Here is a 21,410-nt window from a genome sequence, read left to right as displayed (position 1 = left end):
GCTAGCCTCGTGTGATGGATGTTGGTGCAGATTACTCATGCTGCTAACATGAGTTATTTGTGCAGGTGGCTGTCCGGGGCGTTGTGAGCCTTTGCTGGCTAGCCAGAATAGGAGCATGAAACAATGCATCATAAATAGCGCTTTAATATGTGCTTCTTGTAGAGGGAAATGTAAAGGGGAGAGAATTTGGCCAAAGTAGTGCAAAGAGAGGTCAGCCTGTATTCACTGAGCTTTTCAACACATTACTTCCATCTGGGCACTGAGGCAACGCAGTAGGTTTTAGAAGTATTTGATATCTTTTAGCCTCTGAGTAGTGACCAACCGCTTTTCTGGGAGGATAAAGTTTCATGATGTTAGAAGTCTCCAATTGCCAAAATTGTGTGCATTAATTTCCTATCTCCACGTGTCTGTAAATATGATAGACTGTTATAAAAGTCTGGGCACCTCTGCAGTAACTTTTCCCTGTCTTCTCATCAGTTCTGTCTCCTAAATAGTAACTGATTCATTGTCATTAAATCCAATAGGTTTCATGAAAAACAGTCTCAGGATATGAGTATGTTTCAGCTTTTCCGGGATTAGCAGTGGGTTTTAGGGCTTAGACTGATGTGTGAATAAAATATCGAAACGTTCCGTTCTCTGACAGGTAGCATCATTATGTATGGAGCACTGCTCCTCTTCGAATCTGAATTTGTCCACATCGTCGCCATTTCCTTCACATCCTTGATTCTCACCGAGTTGCTGATGGTGGCGTTGACAATCCAGACATGGCATTGGCTTATGATAGTGGCTGAGCTGCTTAGTCTCTCCTGCTACATAGCTTCTCTGGTCTTCTTACATGAGTTTATTGGTAAGGTTAAATGTCTTTTCTTTACTCCAATCAGTTGTTTAACGACCTGAATAGAAACAGGACTGTAAGGGCATGAATTGAGTTTAAAGGCTGTTGATGAAATCAGCATAGTTATAATTACACTGGTTCTGACCAGAATAAACTCTCTTTGATTGGAAGCACTTGAAAGATGATTCCTCCTCGTAGATGAACGCTAGAGGAGATGTAGGTGGTCAGTAAATTGTGTGTTGCCCAGTGAATCTCACGCTTACTTCCAGAGCTCCGCTACATATAAACTATCGTATGCCATAATGGTCTTTGTTTCCCTGTGGGAACTGAACCTGAGACTAAAAATATGAGCCTCTACTGTTGGTTTGAAAGATTTCATCTTTTGACTGGGTGAAGTAGCTGCCTCATAAAACTTCCTAATGTTGTTGTTTCACTGGGACCCCTCTCTTGCTGATTTTTTTTTTTCATTTGCCTGAAACAGAGCTAATACTTTTCATCTCCCTGGCAAAAGGAAATAGGGTGAGGAATTCCAGGTTCTCCTGATAGCTGTCTAGTGGCAAATATCAGATCCCTAGAGGTTGTTTTAGTGTTCGGTCAGGAACCACAAGATGTCACTGCTTGTTCCATAAAGCTCTGCAAACTGAGGATAGTGAGGATAATTTCCCAATGTGATAGATCTGAATCTCTTGTGTATGAATATATCGGCTCCATTTTGAACGATCCTTCAGCTATTTTTCAGTGCTTCCAAGATACCATAATAGAATGATTTGCTGTAATACCAGCCAAGCAGAAGACAGGAACTCCCAGAGTCAGCATACAAGTAGTGCATTTAAAGAAAGCTCAGTAGTGCCAGAAGATGGATAGCCCTGTTTCATGTGGGGCTTATATCTGTACTTGCCTGTGATGAATTATATGCCTTGCTGGAATCCCATGAGGACTGTGTATGTAGAAAGCTTGTATCTTTGTGAAGGAGAAGGGAGGAAGAGTAAGGAACCAAACTGCATGGGTTTTGAGCTTTTGTGCTTCTGGAGAAGGGGAAGCTGCTAGTGTAGTCAGATTATAGTCCTTCTCTGTGCCTCCTCCCAAAGCGTACTTCCCATCTTCATTGATTCTGTGCTCTTTTTTTTTTTCCCCTCTTTTTTTTCTTTTTTTTAAACAGATGTTTACTTCATTGCAACTCTGTCGTTCTTGTGGAAGGTCACCGTCATCACCCTGGTGAGCTGCCTCCCCCTCTACGTCCTGAAGTACCTGAGGCGAAGGTTTTCTCCCCCGAGCTATTCAAAGCTCACGTCATAGGGCCACTCTCATTGCCCACCAGAGACAAGTATTGCACATGGCTGAGAGACAAAAATCATGTAGTTGTAACTATACTGAATACGTCTGGTATTTGCATAAGGATCACGTGGTAATCTCTGTTACGTGCTGCTTTATTGAAAGACTTAACAACTGCCGTGAACAGAAATCTAATGATAAATGGGAGTTTTCTGAGAGAGAAAGACTCTCATTAGTTCATCCAATTTTTGTCACTTTTGTTCAACTTAATTGGGGTAAAATGCATGCAACTGCAATGATGATTGGTTTCTCATGTGTGATGCAGAGTATCTGAAAGCTGCTAACTGACCTTGGAATTTATATGTGATGAGAATTTTAAGTTACTTTTTAAGTATCTGTGATGTTCCTTACATGGTGTTATGTTGTTTTATATTATTTATCTTTTTGATTGAAGTAGGTACATTCTTTTTCCGTCTTGGAAAGTCCTTACTGTAGGTGATGCACTGTATTGGTGACAGCCAATTTCTGATTTGTGCCATGCCGTTCTCATAACGGGGCTCCAGCGTGTCAGATTTACGCACATTTGAGAATCTAAGCCTGCTCAAGACTTTCCTTCAGTTGGATTGAGGTCAGTCTAGTGTTTTTGGTGGTATCCAGCCATTGATAAATACAGAGAAATATAACCCAAAGTGAAGAAAATTCCATTTTGTTTAGCTTTTGTGCTTCCTGTTAAAAGGAGCTGATGATATAATAGCTTTACTCTATATTTATTTGTATAGGAGAAAATTATCTAAATTAAAAATCCCTGTTGGAAAGAAATTTGCAGCTGATCAGCCTTAAAATGTGTTGACAACGTGAGAAGCGACTCGTACGGCTCCGCAGACAATGCGGCAGACATGTCTTGAATCCTTGGAGACTGAAAGGAAAGGTCACGGAGCTGCTGCTCCGCACAGCTACACAAAATCTGTTTCCTGTTAGGATGAAATAGTGAAGATGAGCTGCAAATAAGCGGAGGCACTCCTAGGTGGATGTTGTTCGTGACACAATCTCTGCAGAGAGGCAGTTTTTGAGAACTTGTTTGCTCTAAAAACCAAACTTGAATCAGAGAAGCAGGTGCAGAGGCCGTACCATGGGTGCTAGGCCAGTGTGCAGAGCAAAGTAGATTTCTTTTTTTTTTTTACCTTCAAAAAACTCGGTAAGTTTTGTTTTTATCATAAGCCTGTGTTATAAACAGTATATGCACAGACTGCTCAGGAGAATGACAGTGAGTTAAAGGAACCTTGAAGGGTTGAACATGGCTGAGCTCTTAGTGACCACAGGTCTCATCTAATGGCTGTTTAGTCTGTGATAAATTAGTTGCTTGCTGTCTCGTTCCCATATCATAAGACCCCCCGTTGTACCTGGTTGGTAGGCTGTGTGGAGAGGCCAGGAGTGGTGGATCCCAGCAGCCTGAACTCCCTTCTCCTCTCTAAAGACCAGATCAGGGAAACTGTGCTGGTGTGAGGAGCAGAAGCTCCTTTGGCTTCTCTGTGCCATGCTGAACCTCCTTAATGGAGCGCCAACTTCTGTTGCCATTGCTATGGATGTCCCACTGTTGCAAGCAGCACAACGCTGTGTAAAAAGCTTTGCTGTGAAAATCAGGGTGGAAAATGGGAGTGTCGATTCAAAAGGAGAGCTGGAGTCTGTATTGACCCGTAGTGGTACATCTTGAATTTTCAGATCTAAAAAGCCATGCTTTATGTGACTGGTGTGTGGTAAATGCTTTGAGGAACATTTTGCACAACCTGGCCTGCCTTCCTTGCTCTAAATTACTGTGAGTAAATATCAAAGATGAGGTGAAGCAAGTTCCCAAAGATTTGGAGAAAAATTGGATGTGCTTCATTATGCACGTGGCTCAGGGGGAGAGGAAGGTGCAAGTCCATGTGCCCATGTCATTTCATGTGAGAGAAACCCTCAGGAAGGGTAGACAGCTTCCCTACAGAAACCTAGAGAATAAATAGCAGTGGTGTCTGGGACGGCGCTCCAGCAGGGCAGTCCAAAGGGTGCTGTGTCCTTCCGCTGCCGCCTTTCTTCCCTGGAGCAAACCCACCCTCTGTGATGTAGATCTGATGTTCTCCTTCAGCCTTCTTCTCTTTATAGCTGCTTCGCTAGTGACCCTATTTCTCTGTCATCCAAAAAGGCCTCACAGATTATGGATATCCTGTTGGATTTTTTTTATTATTATTATTTATTTATAGGAAACACACTGAACTGGGAAGACTGCAAAATAGGCAGCTTCCCCCATTCTCATCAGGCACTGCTTTTTCAGTGGCCCTCCTGCAGGTCTAGAGAAAAAACAAAAAGCATATGCAGTGCCTTCCTGCCATATTTATTTGTGTCCTTTTACTTCTCTTCCCTTTGCTTTTCTGCTTTTCCAGGGAAAGGAGTCAATCGTACCAATACAGGTGATGGGTACTATTATGTCCCCTTTGGGAGTGGAATTTGTGCTTCAGACGGCAATGCAGACTGAGAGCTGTAATAGTCAGAAAAGACTAGTTCCAGTGTGTCCTCTCTGTGTGCTTAATTTGGAAAGTTATGTTTCAAAATCCTTGAGGAATAAGAACAGCAAACACTTAGATCTAAAACAATGGCTTTTCTTTTGTGCTCTCTTCTGATTAGGCTCTTTTGTGGGGTCCTAATACTTAGCAACCACCTTTATAAACAACCGAGTGACTAAGGAAACTTAGCTAATTCTTGGTATTCATCTTTCGGTAATGGTTTTAAAATTTGCCTTTCTTTTCTTCTCTTCTAAATTTTTCCAAGACAAAAATCCACCCCTTTTACTAGTATGTACAAATTGGGAAAGGCCCTGAAAGTCCCATATTTTTAAATGGTTTGTCTGAGAGAAGAAAAGCAGTGCCTGAAGAGCCCTACTGCGGAAGAATGGGGCTATCAGCCTTTTGCGAATTTTGCCACTTTGCCAAAAAGGTTCTTGATGTCGTCTTTGTCGTGACTTGCTACAGTTCCTGGGCAGTGTCAGCCTTGCAGATGCTCTGGATTCCCCAATCAATATTTGATTTAAGTAGCTTTGAATATAACAGTCAAGTTTTTTTTTTTGGGGGGGGGGCAACTTCTTGTGACTGACAAGTCAAGTCTCTCTTGTCCTTTGGAAAATACATGACAGTACACATCTTTGTAAGAACCCTGTCCCTATCTATTGTGTATTAGTAGTTAAATGTCCTGCGAGAATAACAGTGCCATGCTACTGTATGTAAATATTTGGGAAGTATGTATGGTAGAATTCACCGTTTCCTGAAGTCAATACAGTTTACACAGAGTGGACCATATTTGCAAAATACTAGCTTATATCAAGAAAGGGAGTGAATTGTGATTTCAGTAATATTTATTGAATCATAACCTTAATAAGGAACTCATACTTAGTGGCATTGATAGTGATCTGTAGCTGTGTTTTGGGGTGGGGATTATGTTCCTTTGCAGCTAGTTTTTTGCACAAGGTTGTAAATCCAGGAAGCAATTTCTCTCTGGGTACACATTGCTTTTTTTTAAAGCAATCAGAAAATTAAAAATGCCATCTAACAAACAGCAGGAGTGAGAAATAATTGTTGTATTTTTCATGCTTAGCACTTTGTCTGTAAACTATTTTGCTTAAATTATTTAAAAAAAAATTTTTTAAGCAAAGTTTAATGCATATGTTCATACTATCCATTTGAATAAATGTATTCTTCGCTGGAAATTAATTGCATCTTTTTCCTCTAGTATGCTCATAACTCTTGCAGAGTGAAGCAGGTTTCCTCTTCTGTGTAGTATCTCGTTTGTTCGTAGAATTTATTTTGTGTTCTTATTCCTTTGTTTCAATGTTGGTGTACCGTAGCAGTTCATATAACTCGTGTGCTTTGCGACTGCTGCGGATGATGCCGTGGGCCAGCAGCGTATGTCACCCAGTGGGCTCTTGCTCCCGTGGCTGCTTTCAGAAGGCACCTGGTCAGTGCTTTGTTTTTTCTGTGGCTGGTTAACACGTAGGTTTTGTGACAAACCCTGTCCTGTTCTTCATCACTGCAGTAATTCAAGGTGTGCTGTCATCCTCTTTATTTTTTCTTTAACTCTTATACGTGTTTCTTCCCTTCCGTTGCTTACACCTGGAAATGCTACCAAGCTTGCCCTGTTTGTAGTGGTTTTGCTCAGCTTGTAATGCAATTGCAGTATGACGCTCTTTATTCAACAGCAGCAGCCTAAATCTGTGCAGTGTCTTACCACCGTTGGATTGGTGCATGATGAGTGACATCCCTGATGTCCCCTCTCTGTTGAGAAATATGTGCTGAGGGCTACAGCTGTGGCTGGACTGAACTGAGCAGCACCAAATCCGTTGCTTTCCTGCGGGCTGCTGAACTATCACAATTAAATGCCATGACGAGCTCTCTTACCCTCTGCAGCTCCTGAAGGAAACGTTGCTATAGTTGGGCAGGGTTTGTCAAGGACCCCGGTGGGTTAGATGTGTGAATTCCTAAAGCTTGTGTTTTGCTTTTCTTTTCTAAAAAGAGCTGCTCCACCATCAGACACATAAATCCTTAGTTTGCACATGCAGTGCTCTCAACCAGGTACGCAAACTACTCGTTGCATGCAGCTCACCATCACGAGTCCTTTGCACACAGCTGTTCAGGCGGGAGTTGACTCTTCTCCACAGTTGCATGGCCAAGGCCTGATCCATTTCCCACTGGAGTCTTCAGGGTGAGATGAATGGGCTATTTTATTTATTTATTTATTTATTTTTAATTATTGCATAATTAATAGTCTTTGACTTGCATGAAATCCTGGGTTCTACAGCTTTGCCAATATGGTCCATTATTACTGCCTACTACAACTTGTGTACTTATATGCCTTTCAAAATATTTTTAATTGTTAAAATTGTTTAAAAAATGTTAATTTAGTTTAATTTTTAATTGGGGAAATGGATTCTGGTGTCAAAATGATATTTACTGTGATGCCAATGTTTTGTACCTGTCGTCTAGCTAAACAACATGTAAATACTCTTGATTCAAGAGAAATATGAATGCCAATTATTTATTGTTCTGTGGAGCTATATGTTGCAGATATGTAAGAACTTAAAAGGGAATGTTGTAAAACAAGGTGGAAAAATAAATTTTATGCAACTTCTTTATTTCATCCATATATATCATGTATCATGCACCTGAGTTAGTCCTGGCTCATGTCCAAGATGTGCTTTGGCAGAATTGAAATGTATAGGCTAAGTTGCGTTGTGGCCCTTTCACTTGGCTGAATGGGAAATACACATCTGAGCAATGATCAGTACTTTTTGCTGGTCAACGTAGACCTGTGACGTTATGCTTTGTTGGAGTATCTCTGTTAAAAACAGTTTTCTAGCTGTCTTAACTCAGTTAAGTTAATAATTTTTATATATATATATACACACACACACTCTATTTTATTTATATATATAAATAAATAAAATCGAGTTTGGAAATGACAGCTTTTGCTGCCCTTTATCAAGAGCTAGCTTCTTGCAAGATTGCCTTCTGCAGGTCATCATGGGTCTTTATTGTAGTTTAATGATGTGAAGTAGTCCTGTGGAGAACAAAATTTGGCAATAGGAAGGCTGCTCACCCTGCCTGTGTCCTTCTATGCCTTTTTCCCCCTGCTCATGTGCTCCCAGATAAGTTGCTAGAGATGGTTGCGTACTGAGGACCTCGCGAGTTTGACCACTAGGTGGAACTTCAGCCCTGGGATTGCCAGTCTCGCTTTTGCATTTTCTAGAACCAGTTAGTCCCAGAGTACCCAACTGTCCCAAGGCTTTTTTTTTTTTTTTTTTTTAAACATTCACTCCAATTTGAAAATTCAATTTCGGGAGCCTCAGCTCATTTAGGAAGATACTGGTCAGATTATCCTTACACTTTTTTTAAACTGATGTAACCCCAATTGCGGAGAACATAGCTGTTAATGCTGAAACCCGCTGGTGGGAGTTAGGAGAATCAGGCCTTTTGCTTGAAACGTATACGTGCTTACGTGCTTCTTTTGGAAAAATAATGATGCAATATCATTAGAAACAGCTATTTCTAGGATGTTCTCATCACTTGAACGTTTGATTAAGTAACTTGCTTTACCATAGTCACAATGGTAGTCACACTGATAGACCTGGCTGCTGCGCTTTTGTGTAAGAAGCATTGGGAAGAGGAAGGACTTTGAAACTGAATATTCTCCAAAGGGAAAACTTCAATAACATTGATTACGAACATAATACAATAATTTTCTACCAAAACGTAATAGTTATAAACATTCTAAAGAAAATTAGAAGATAGAATTGGATAAAGTAGATCTATAACTTGGGAGACAACATTTAACTAAAACAGTGATTAGAAACTATACTATAAACTCGGTTAAAGTCATATGTAAAAGTTTTTCTTTTAGATGCTATAGGATGCAGATGCCAGCATCTTAACCTCTCTCATGATTAACAAATTTTGGGGGCTAAAATAGTTAATGCAAATGTTAAATAAACCTTTTTTGTGATGTTTGCGCACTTCAAATGTAGACTCCAGAAATTACAGTAACAGACTTCACTCCCAAGTGTTACCAATTTCCCATTTTAAATGGGTTACATAAGTCCTAGTTAGTGGTTCTTTTAATTTATGGACGGTTTCTTTTTAATGGTGAAATGTGTAATTAAAAAAAGCTAGAAATAGTTTTTCTAAACTCACTCTGGAAAGGGAAGGAGAATTTATGCTTTTTTTTTTTTTTCACCCAAACATTGCATAATAGTAGAAATGTCAAAGATTTCCATAGGGTTTAATTTCATTCTTCATGTGGCTGTGGTCATTCAAGAAGTTTGAACACTGCAGGGGTTGGCAGATTTTTGGAAGATCACGCATCCCAGGATAAGTTTTCAGCCTGGGCTTTACCAAAGAATGCCAGTGGCCTTATTTTTCAAGTTGTGGTTGTATTATATGCTGGTGTCTGTCTTTTTTTTTTTTTTTTTTTTTAAGAAAAAAAGAATAGGTGCTGGCTAGTAATTGGGTATCTTATGGCCCCCTGCCTTATGTGTTGCATTAAAACATATAGTAGCTTCTCTTTACTTTAAAACATATGGGGAACCAGAAAACCTTGTTGATATGCCCTCTGCCTTTTCCTCCTAATTTGTCAAGTACTGACAGCTGTATATCTACATTGCCTATTCTCCGTTGTGTTAGCGTGGCATTCAATATCATGTCGCCATAGCTATTCAGCAGAGGAAGGCAAGTGCTCCTGTTCCCATGTCCCAGGTAGGAAACTGTGGCAGACGGAGCCTGGGCTCTTTAGGTTGTACCCAAAACCCATGATGGAGCACGGAAAGCAAAATGATTTTCTTTTTTCAACTATTAGGCTTTCTCCCCACTTAAGTCAGTCCTGTAGGAAAGGTACTTACTCCACAAACTATTCAGATGTCTCTTCTTAAATTTGGAATGTGATTGCAGGCTTTAAAAAAAATTGAAACTCCATATACTAGGGACTGATAAATCTCCATCCGAAATTTTTGCTGGGTGCCTCCATCTTGCAGTTAGAATTACAGGTCTAAATTACATCTGTGCTACATGTTTTGCAACTGCATGCTAAAGCACCGAATTTCAGAAAAATGTAAGCAGGAGTTAACTGTGGAAATAGCTTTGCTGCAACGAGAGACGTATAATGCAAGCAAAAACTCTGCTGAGTGTGATAGCAGTTATTTGCAGCATTAAATCCTGGTCTGGCACCTATTAAAGGTCAGTAGCGACCCGGACAGGAGTGGCATGCCTGTTCAGACGCTGTGGCTTCCTTGGCCCGCAAGCTAGTGTTTCCTTGCCCTAAAACTCTTTGGGTGGTGTGGCGCTCTCTAGATTACATGGTGAATCTCCGAGTTTCTGCTTCTAGTAATTAAAGTCATAGATGATCAGCAAGTTGCACGATCCTGCCTTCCCAAGAATGTCCTTCCCTCTTCTGCTTTTTGTCCCTTTGTGGCCTAAGACCTAACTATTATTGAGTGAGTGGGTTACAAAAAAAGGGCTTTAAAACCATAGCGTTCCCACTTTAAAGCCTCCTTCTCTTGGCTTGCAGTAACTGTGCACGTAAGGAGGAATATTGTGTGCTGTTCGGAGTCTTGCACAGAAAGAAGTAGTAACAAGAACAATCTGTGCAGAAGAATTTAGCGCATTAAAGATGGGGGTAATAGTCATTCTCATTTGTCCTTTTATGTGAAACAGATTTTATTTTAAATGTACGCTCTGAGTAGCTTAACTACATCCAGAAACTTGTTTACCAGGGTAAACGTGGAGCTGCCCACCATTTAAATTAAGAGCATGAATAGAGGTGAATTGATCATGCTGCAAGATTCTGCTTAGTCAGCTCAGAGCTGCTGCCGAAGCGCGCACCTTGTTGGGCACATGGGAAGGGGGTATCTTCTGAGCCTGCCGTTTCAGCAGGCGCTGTATTTACTTGTGTCTTGCACATCTGCTCCCAAAAAGCTGTGTTATAGCTCCGCTTTAGGCTATATAGTCTCTGCATTTAAACGCAGCTCTACCTTGTGCTAGAATTCTGGCTCTTAATTTTTAAGACATGTCACTTCTGATTCATTTTGTCTCGGGGCAGATTTCGCTGGTGCGTAATTTGTCAGAAAGTGATGCAAACTGCGATTGATCGGGCTTCCTATTTAAAATGAGAATAAACCTTGCATCAGTGAGATCGTCATATGAAATGCCACTGATGCCACGTAATGGTCTCGATGAAGCATGATACCTATTTCAGTAGCAATGATGTAACAACACTGAAAAGAAATGCCATTTGGTGCTGAGCCTACCATAAGGGCAAGGAATGCTGTCCGCAGAAGCAGAATTCCTTTGCATCATTTGTAAATTTGAGATTAAGGTTTTGAATAAAAGACACATTTATAAGGATCAGCATTCGGACATTCATGACAGCCTCTGCTGGACAACGTCTCCTTTCTGACCGAGTGGTTTCCAGTGAATCACTGCGTTCGGCATCTGCCGTTGCTATGGCTGCAGTCCCGTATGGCAGCACACGCTGGGCCATCGCTGTAATCCTCTATAAGGAAGGTCCCGCATGTGAATTGGCTCTCTCGGGCTGTTCAGGGCACTGGTGTGGAGCTGGAAGCTCACATGGGTCACTGTTATCACGTTGTATCACCTTTGATCGTGTTTACGGAATTAAACAGGATAGGACCTTGGAGAAGAGACCTCTGGCTTGCAGCAGAGCGTGAAACAGCATATCAGCTTGCTGTTGGGCTAACAGCACTGCCAACACTCTTCTGCTGGCCCATGCAAGGTAGGCTCTTACTTCTCCCTAGAGACTGTGCTGGAAACGTTTATTATGCTCTCCAGCTGCACCCCTATTAGACTCCATCCTGTTCTCCTTACATTTGACAACCAGCCCACCATGAGCTGTAAAATTTCAGAGCCCTAGTGAAGACCAGCCAACATTTTAACCACTCTCTTGCCAAGGCTCCCTTAGCGGGAGCCTCCAGTGCAGTGATGAGCGCTCTTGCTGCTGGAGCTGTGCTAGCGGTTAGCAAGCCTCATGAAACCGAAGCACAAGTTTTGCCCAGAGAAGGTTAATCTCCCCTAATGTTCACTGCGTGGCATCCCGAATGTCAGCCGCTCCGTGGTGACGCCTGATTTCCATGTGTATGTACATAGCTGTTGCCTGTGCATGTGGATGTGTTTCCAAATTGATCCGCACGAGATCCTTTTCTCAATTTAATCTTTAAAAATAACTGGAGCAAGTTATATCTTGATGTTCATTAATGTAGCTTTAAGTGCTTAATATGCTGTCTTGTCTTCATTATAGCCTGGAACAATTACTTCAAGCCCAATGGCAAGCAGAAAGGTGGTTCTAACATTGAAGGTGAATAAAGTTAAACAAGAGCAAGCAGATTTTTCCCCTAAGTTGTGAGCCGGACTGGCACTGCTTTCGCCCCTTATCTCTCCGCTTGTCTGTGTTCAAGGTGAGTAAAATCCCTGGAGGAGGAGGAGAAGACCAGTTTTAAATAGGTTCTCCACTGTCGTTGTCTGCTGTTAACTATACTAAAGCAGCATTTATCAGTGATTCACAGTGTGGCATAGGAACTTGGACCTTCTCCACCCTGACAGCTGGGCTATAAAACAGAAAAGAGATTTCTAAAAGGCCAAGGTTAGACATTATCAGCCCCTCATCTATTTGGCCTTCTCCGGATACACATCTTTCCAATCTTTAGTACCCTTTTATTTATTCATCAACATGCGTTGCTGCCTTTTAGCTGGGTCCAGATAAATTAACCCAAGTGACAGTTTACATTTTAGGTTGAAACTAGTGCCAGAATTTCCCAGGCACCTCTCCATAGACTAAAGTTTGATATGAAGCTGCTCAGTTTTGCTTCTAGGAGGTCTCAAGCCTCTTGATGATCGGATTTTAACATCTGATTCTCCCTTTGTTTGAGGAGAAGTGCTCTGGAAAACAAATTTGCTAAATGAAGTTGCTATTTGCAACACTTAAAGAGAAAAATCCTTCCAAAATTAACATTGGAAAAAGTGCATTGTGCTGATATTTTGGTGAAAGATCCATGGCTGGTGTAAAGTGTAAACAGACAGGTCATGTTCATTCACACCTTTAGTGATTCTGGCTGGTTTTGTTTAAGTCCAAGTTTAATTCTTGTGAGTCGTTGTTACTGAAGTGTGGAACTAATTTTTACAGGTGCAGTGTTCACCATAAATAGTCCTCAACAGAAAGAAACATCTTGTATTTCATGTCTGAATGACAGCTATTTCCTTCACCAGCCCCTGTGTCTTTCTGTGATCTTTCACCATGAGGGTATCATGCAGAAAAGTGATTTATAAGTGCTCCTACTCCTCTTTCTTTCAGCTCCTGTTGCCATTCCAGCTTCGAAGAACATAATGCGGCAAAGCATTCAGTAAAACCAGAGCCTGAAGGAAATATCAGGTGTTAACATCCAATAAAATGCTAACACGCATGAATGAACTAGAATTGCAAGGTACCTCTTGTATGGCCCAAGCAAGAACTGACCTAATGCAGCAGTTTTATGATGGTGGCAGGTAAGTAGTAATTATAGACCCTGGACTCCATCATGAACTGACTTGTCAAGTTAACTTACTGTCTGAAGTACCTACAGTTACATTGTGAGGGCTTTCTCACTCCTTGTATAACTGAATGCAGTTGCTCCTGAAGAAACATAGCAACTAAATCTGAGGTGCTGAAAGAAATACTGCGCTAGAAATTATGCTGGAGGGAACATTTTATATGCTTTGGGGTAAATTAATGACTGGGTTTGGTTTTTTTAGGAAAAAAAAAAACCTTTGTACACAAATACATACTTTAAAATATATTTTCCTTCAAACACCAACCGTTTTAACAACAGTGTAAATCAGATTTTACAGACCACATATTTCAAGTATGAAGTTCATTAAATGTGTGAAATTCTAGATTAGCTGCCGGGTGTGGCCAGTGCCACGGTAATGAATCGTAAATTGTGTTTAGGATATAGTATCGGATGCCCTCCTCCTGGCGGTGATGTTAAAGGGGTAGCACCACCTTTTCAAAACAGTCATTAACCTTTTGTTATTATGATTAGTTAGTTTAGCCGTTGTGTGATATAGCTAATGACTGCATCAATGTTTCCATCACAAACCTACTGTACAGGTATCTAACTGGATTAGTCCATTGTTATAATTAATAGACCAACTCCTGTCCTCATGTAACTGAAACTAATGCCATCTATTTATACGTGAAATTTAGCTAGTGCTCTGCCAACAGGTGAAGTTGTGTCTTTAGATACGAGAACATCACCCTTTGCCATGAATCACTTCTGCATTGCATGAAAAAATCACTTTATATAGTGAGAGCAAAGTGACTTTGATTTGATGGGTGTTGGAAGTTGTCTGCCAGTGCAGCTGTGTATTGCAGCTGAGCCTGGAGTTGATAAGTGAAGTTATCTGAGTCCTGGGGTTCCTTGAGTATGGTGGGTTTCATAGCCATCCTCTTGGTCTAGGATTCCCACATAAAGTCCTGCCTGAATTAGTCCCGCCGTGAATGCTTTGCATTTTCAAAAGCTTTGCAAACACCCATCCCACTGCTGTGCAAGACCTAATCCCCAGCCCTGCTGGAGGGGATGCTTGCCGCTCTGTGGGGCTTTGGAGGAAGGTCCAGGCTGAGAACTGTGAAGCATTGATGCCTGCTCGTGTGTTCCTCAGCGGGGTCTGAACCCAGTCTTCCTGAAGTGAACAGCAAGGGAAAAGTGTTCGTTTTCCCTGCAATCAGAAGGACTTCTTCAAATTCCTGCCTTTGTCCTCTGCAGTAGCTCCGTGGGAAGGGGTGGCTGAGGTGTACAGCTGGGGGAGCTGATTAATTAGTAATGGAAAATTCCCAGGTAGCAACTCGATGAGGCTAAAAATCTTGGGTTAAGAAGTTTAAGAATTGTGCAGGCACTTCTCATGCAGAGCTGTTGTTGGGGATCTGTTCTGAAAATGCGGCCTGGCAACTGCAGTTGCAGTGGCTTAAGCACTGAAAGAAACAGGTATATAGTAAACGCAGTTTACTTGCCTTCCCTGCATAGAGAAGTACCTCTCCAGCTCCCAAACATGGCTGATGTTCCTCCTAATTATTCCAGCAAGCAATTGCTCTATTTGGCTCTCTCTCTTTCTCTGAACCTTAACTTAAAACCATAGAAAACAAAACAAAACAAACCCCTATGGTTTTATAATCTTCAAGACAAGATATCTTCGGCAAGAAACCAGCATCTTACATCATGGCCACATCCAGGGTTTTTGTTGTTGTTTAATTAGCCTTGATGTTAAAAAAAGATTATAGTTCAATTTTATCCTACATGCTTGTTTGCAAAGAGACTTGGAGCTGTTAACCTAATCATTGATAGTAGTTTGTAAGGCAGTGCCAATCTGGAGGGCTTAAGTGTTCCCTGAAAACAATGTTTGATGTTTAGATAAAAATGTAAATCATGGAGTATAAACATCCCTCTTCATACAYGTTTGCTGAATCAGAGTGCACTAAATGAATTTCAGATTTGGAATAGATCTAGTGCCATTTACAACCAGTAAATGAATTTATTCCTTTTGTTTCTAAGCTGTCACATTTGAATCCTGCTTGCAAAGTTCACGATCCGCTTGTACCTTCCAGAAACATTGCTTTTCCTGGCTGACTCGCCCCTCGTCCTGCCACGAGCAGAAACTTCCCTAAAGCGGCTCCTTTCAAGCGCTGTGCAGACATGCTGCCCAGGATCTTCTGAAGGTGATGGGATTCTCTTCATCCGTTTTGTTCCCCGTAACACTTTCTTTGGCTTTGCTCATCTCTAAGTTTTCGGATTCAGCTGAATGATTCGGTTTATCTTCAGCCCAGGTGTATGCAGTCGGTGGTTAATGCAGAATCTGTTTCTGTGCCCCCACGAGATGAATCTCCAGGAGTGTTATAGCACTTGGCACATTATAGGAAATCTCTTGTGCAGGTCAAAAAAGGCCTCCCGGGGAGAAGATTGCCCCCTTCTATCTATCCATCTGATGGGGCAGCTTATCTCCTGTTCAGTGTCTTGTGTGCATGAGTTCCTGCGCTCCTACAACTGGGGCCYGGCAGTGCCGTTGCTTCAGTTCTCACCTGCAAAAAAAAATGAGGTCCGTTTTTTCGGGAGGTTGCAGTCCAGAATTGCTCTTCCTACTGCTGCAGGTGCAGAGCTGATGCTTCTTTCACAAATAACCTGACATGAAGGTGTTGGACATTTCCATATACAAGTGGTTATGAGCAGCCTTGTGACTGCTTTGCAAATGTGCTTCACTGGCTGGAGTCTTAAATATATCTAGGAGACAGACACGGTAGTAGATAAAATGGAAAATTGTAGCCTAGGATGGTATTATATCAGGCCAACTGAAATAGTTATGTCCTCCTGGTCCCATAATAGGACGCTAATTCAAGAGCTGCCTGACTAAAGACAGCGAGAATGGGGCCCTATTGTTCTATGAGCGAGTCGAAAGACATCTATTTTTTCCTTTACAGGAAATTTTTGAGGGGAGGGGGAAGAGAGAGAATATTCTTTACACTTTCTTCAATATCTTTTTTATTTGTGGTCTTGTTTTCTGCAAAAGCCTTTGTTTGAAAAAAAAAATCATTCTTCACTTATAAAAATTATTTTTAATTTTCAAAAAAGAACCCTTTTACTAAAAGCCAGTTCTCTTTCTCCCTCTCCTTTTTTTTTTTTTTTTTTTTACTACTTGAACTCAAAAAATAGCCCTTCAGTTTATTGGGTTTTATTGAAAAAACAGAAAATTTCAACCAATTTTCATTTTAGATGAAAAGCTATTTCTCATTTGGAAAAAATGTTCTGATGGGAAAAATTCAAGCGGCTCTAGTTCCAATCTTTCTCTGAGAGCTGTATGTGGGTGGATTTCCCCAAGCCACGTGGAGCTCATTACAAGATCAGACACTCCAGTTGTAACTTAATTAAGTGACTGAATATGTTATTCAGACAAGTGCATTGTCAGAAGTAAGCTGAAGTTGGTAACATGCTTTCTGTAGTCATAATGCTCTAGGACTGTTATGAAAAAGGAGGGAGATGCCAGTTTGCATTACTTCAGCAGGCCGAGCCGCAGATGTCGAGTTAGTTGGTCCTCGTTTGGCTCTGTTTGGGAGTCCAGGTTAGCTGCAGTGAAGACACACCCGGAGCGCATAAATCTGGCATTTAGGCACAGCTCCACTTAATGCCTTAAACATGTTGAGGTTGTTCTCAGGAGCGCATTGTACGTGATGGCAGGTTTGGGGAGAGCTGTATTTACTTTGGAAGGGTGATGAGCTTTTGTCAAAAATACTTATTGTTGCTGTGAGCCTGAAATACCTTTGCAAGTGGAAAATAGAGATGTCTCCATGAAGTCTATTTTGATAAACCCTGGGCAGTTGCCCCAGTGGCCTGAGAGCACATCCTCAGGAAGCCTTGATGTCTTATCTCCTGGAGAGCATGAGAGAAAAAAAAAGGGGGGGGGGAGAAAAAACCCCCGCCATTTCGGTTTTATTGCAAATGTCCTGGCCAGGGAGACTTTCCTTGCGAGCGCCGTCTGCAGTGGGCTGCACAGCAGCCCCAGCCCCACTCTCTGCACCCTCGGTCCAGGCAGCGAGTGCATTGCTCGGTCTCCTGCATCGCGCTTGGCTGGGGGCTGTCGCGGTGACAGCATCGCTCCCCGGAGCTACCCCCTTGGCCAGGGCCCGGGCTGGGGCCAGGAGACGCGCTCTCTCCCCCGTGTCCAAAAGCCCAGCCTGCTCTTGGTGAATCTCCGAGGGAGCCCTGTGCACGGGGGGGAGATGGGACTGGTTTTGGGGGGTAGGGACAGGGTCCAGAATGTGCCCCTCAAAGGCACAGGAAGTGTCCTCCTAAAGAGGGAATAAATAGCTATAAATATTAGCTATAAATAGCTCCTTACCTCCAAAAATAAAATCCCTTAGTGATACCAAAATAAGAAAGCAAAGGAAAGTCGGAGGTATTTGGCCTTCCTTTGAAAAGGAAGCTAAAAATAACTATATATATATAAAAATCTCTCGTTTCTAGGGAAAGTCTCTGCCCCCGCATCCAGCTTGTACAGTTATATAAGACTTGAACTATATCCCCCTTCTCCTCCATGGCCACTCGCAAAGCTCTGGGAGCAGCAGCCAGATGGAGAAAGGTTCCATCAGGAAAGTTTAACTCAGCCATGAAGCTGCAGCCAATGGAGGACACGATTCTCTCGCTGAACTCTCCAAAAGCCTTGGAAATCTTACAGTTGTGTCATATGCTGGTTTGGGGAATGCTAGCAGTACCGAGGCCGCCGCCAGCCTTCTTTCACTTTTTTTTTTTCTCTTCACTTTGCACTGAGTTTAATTTGGGTAGCAGGATTCAGCATTTTTAAGTTGGAAAAAACTTGGTGGAAGAAGATATTTTAGGAAAACCCTGTCATGTGAACTAGCGGGAGCCGATCAAACCGAGCTATTAAAAGAAAGACATTGTATTTTTAAACGGTCCAGACTAGGGAAGCCAACCTGTGTGCCATAACCGCTGAGCTGTGACTGCTCCCCCAATTATAGCTCAGCGTGGGAGGAGGCGAAGCTTTCCGTCGGGGTAGCCCATTCTCCGCTCGCTCTGGGATACCCTTTGGCAGCCGCGGTGCTTGTGGGCCCCCCCAGCTGCTTTCCTTTCCCCCCCTGCACCCAGCTGCCCCTCCAGCTCACCCCTTCCTTAATTATTTACCCTCAGCCCTTGCTTTAATGTTAACCCTCCCTCATTCCTCTCCTCTGGTTTTCCCGGTGCAGTTATTATAAGTGATGCTGGGGTGATGAGTTTGGTGCCATGGTAAGGGGCTTGGAGGGGGGGGAGAAGTCAGGCAAAAATAATAGCTCTGCACTTCTCTCCAAGCAAACCAGTTCTCTCTGCTTCCCCTTAATATTTCACAACAGCCATCAGGTCGCTCCAACTTTACTTTAAAGCAGCAACCGATGCAAACAGTGGGTCTGGTCTTGAGCTTGCTTGGAGAATGCGCTGTGGGCTTTAGGCTTTAATAGGCGTGAAACCTAGCACTTATTAAAAGTCGGAGAAATTCGCAGGCAGCGAGGGCCACATGCTCCTGCCGCTGCGGCTCGTGGAGGAGCAGCGCCGGCGCTTGTGCGGGGTCTCCTCTCATACACGTCGTGACTTCAAAGTGGTCAGTTTGGAGGGCTATTAAAACACAGAGTACCTAGATATGAACCTAGGTTGGAGGCATAGGGGTTTTTTGCCTTTTTGAGCCCACTGCAGGAAGTCCCTGGGGCTCAGGGGATGCTTCTGCTGAGCCTGGCATGAAGTAACCGAGAGAAAACTGCTGCAAAGTGGTCAAAAGGCAAAGCTTGCTAACTGCCTTACTGCTCGGCCCCGAACGGCACAGGGGTTTAAACGGGGATGGAAAGAGGAGGCTTCCAGATAGCCACCTCTTGGGGGATTTGCAAATCCCCAGATAGCTCTTATCCCAGAGCGGGGTCGTGATTGATTAAGACGCGGTGCTGGGGTGGCTGGGAGCTGGTCTACACCAGGGGACCTTCCAGCGGGGGGCTGTGCAGCTTAGTTAATTGAACTTAGGTACACGCCGTCAGCGTGAAGCCCCGAAGAGCGGGCTCCCGGACACTTCGAGGGTTCAGTGGAAGTGCATTACATAACAGGCCCGTGGAGCCGGGGAAGGTATTTCCGCCTCAGCATGTCCAAAAATGACAAAGGCTAGGAAAGTGAGGTGCACTGAGTTTCCCTGGCCTGCCTGCAGTTGCTAGTCTGCAAGACAACAAACCAGAGAAGCAGAAAGTTTGATTGTGATACCTCCTTCAAGTCGATTTTGGGACTCAGAGAGTGAAAAATGGAAATGTCGGGCGGGTGCCAGCCAGCCCTCCATGCAGCTCCAGGCCAAGTCCATCTGCAAAGTGACTCACTCCCGGTTGCTACCCGAGACTCTGACCCCGACAGCCATCCCTGTTTAAAATGTAAATGTCGAAGATTGGTCGGATTATACACAAACACTGAGGAACTGCAGAGCTGTCAAGGTCCCAGATGAAGCATTTTATATATCTGAACTCTTGATCCCTTCTGGAAAAAATATATGTAAGTCCAGTTGCATGTAGCCACTGCATCCAGGAAAGACTCAAGAGGCAGATGCTTGTTAACATTAACAGTGAAAACTATACGTTGTAACACAGCACACACTTCACGATATCTTTGACTTTATTTTCCTGTTTTCTTTTGCTTTATTTTCCTGTTTATACATAGTATGTGTAAACACACAAGGGTTGTCTTGGTTTCAGAGGCTTCCTTGGCTATTTCATTCTTTCTAAGCTCCACGTGTATCAGTGGAAAGCCATGGGGTTGCTCCTCTCACTTTCTAAGTGGATCTAAAAATAGCAACAGAGAGAGGTCTGTGAAATGCCACTAAACAAATGAACCGATTTTTTTTTCGTCTTCTGGGTAAAGAATTGAACCAGTGGTAATTAGAAGCCAAAGACTGTGCCAATAACAAGATGGGCATTAATAGGGTGCTGGCAAATATAAAGACATAAATATAAGCTTGGGACTTGAGTTTTCTGAATGATTTATTCAAAGGTAAAAGCAGCAGCAGTCCGAGCTTGTCTCTGCTGGGAAGAAGGAAAACTTCTGCACGGAAGCCCCGTTGCTTTGAAAGGTTTTGCAGTGCCTGCAAGTTTTGTTTAAAAAGCACACTCTGGGATTTTTAACATCATCCATATTTCTTTCTTTCTCGCTCTCTAACTTTCTGCTCAACAATTAAGTGCTTGTGCTGCAGACTGAGAAAGCCGCAGAGCTGCCTTGGCCCGGAGCTGGGAGACGTCATGGATTCCTGAGTGTGAAGTTTGCAGGAAAGCCCTCAGTTTGGGAGATGGAGGCGATCCAGGGGTTTCCATGGCACTGGGATAAACAGGAGGAAACAGTGAGGGAATCCCGTTATTTTACAGCATTCAAAGACTATAAACACTCGGAGCAGGGAAGGAAGTGGCCTTTCCCTCTCTAGTAACCCTCATCTCAGAGCAGAGAACTGACTTCACTTCAGGAACAAGCACAGCCCAGTTCGGATCCCTCTTTGCACCTCCAAACGCTTACGGAGGAGGCGAGCAACAGGGGTTCCCTCTGTCCGGGCAGCACTGGTTGAACATGGTTTAAAGAAGATTTTTTTTTTTCTTTCTCATACTATTGATTTTTGTTTTTTTGTTTTTTGTTTTTCTTTTAATTCCTGATGCAGAGAGAAACTGCCTGTAGGCTGGTACGCTACCACCACATCATGAGGTCTATGGATCAAGGTAGGGTCTTACTTCTTCTACGCTCTATGTTTGTGTTGTGCGTGTGCCCTCCGGCGCACGTTCCCTTTCTCGGAGGGGGTCCGCGCAGCTCGCTCCTCTGCCCAGGTGGTTTATTCTGCCGGTTTTTACGCTCGCTTGCAGGCAGCTCCGCTTGGTAGGCAGGGAGGGTTCGTGGCGAGAAGGTCCGCGGGGAAGGGACTGAACTGGGTTTAGGTTTGGTTTGAAGCGCTCTGCGAAGGCGATACAAATCTGTCTGGAGAAACCTCCTTTAAACTCCAGCCAGAGGGACTCTCCTCTTCCAAGCCAGCACCAGAGGAGTCTCGCTTCCTAACCTCCCGGCCGCTTAACCCTTCCCTCACCTGCCCAGGTCGGGATTGCAGGGCGTTACAGGAGGCTTTCCCGGGCCCGGCGGAGGCTGCGGCAGGGCTGGGCCGGGCCGGCGGCCCCGCCACCGGCGGGGCGAGCCCGGCTCTGGCGGCCGCCC

At 43.2% G+C, this 21,410-nt stretch overlaps 1 protein-coding gene across 1 annotated transcript in view; it reads left to right on the top strand.

Annotated features, from left to right (window-relative positions):
• ATP9A (ATPase phospholipid transporting 9A (putative)) overlaps positions 1–7,472 on the top strand; it is a 55,089-nt gene extending 47,617 nt beyond the window's left edge. The window contains exons 27-28 of the mRNA XM_026055488.1: positions 644–847; positions 1,995–7,472. Of these exons, the coding sequence (XP_025911273.1) occupies positions 644–847; positions 1,995–2,131 (341 nt within the window). The 3' untranslated portion in view covers positions 2,132–7,472. The remainder of the gene's footprint in view (positions 1–643; positions 848–1,994) is intronic.
• Positions 7,473–21,410: the final 13,938 nt, after the last annotated feature.

This window comes from Apteryx rowi, unplaced genomic scaffold (genome assembly GCF_003343035.1).
Source record: "Apteryx rowi isolate R43461 unplaced genomic scaffold, aptRow1 scaffold_0, whole genome shotgun sequence".
Lineage (NCBI taxonomy): Eukaryota > Metazoa > Chordata > Aves > Apterygiformes > Apterygidae > Apteryx > Apteryx rowi.
The sequence above is the reverse complement of the archived record's forward strand: the minus strand, read 5'-3'. Positions and strand labels throughout refer to the sequence as shown.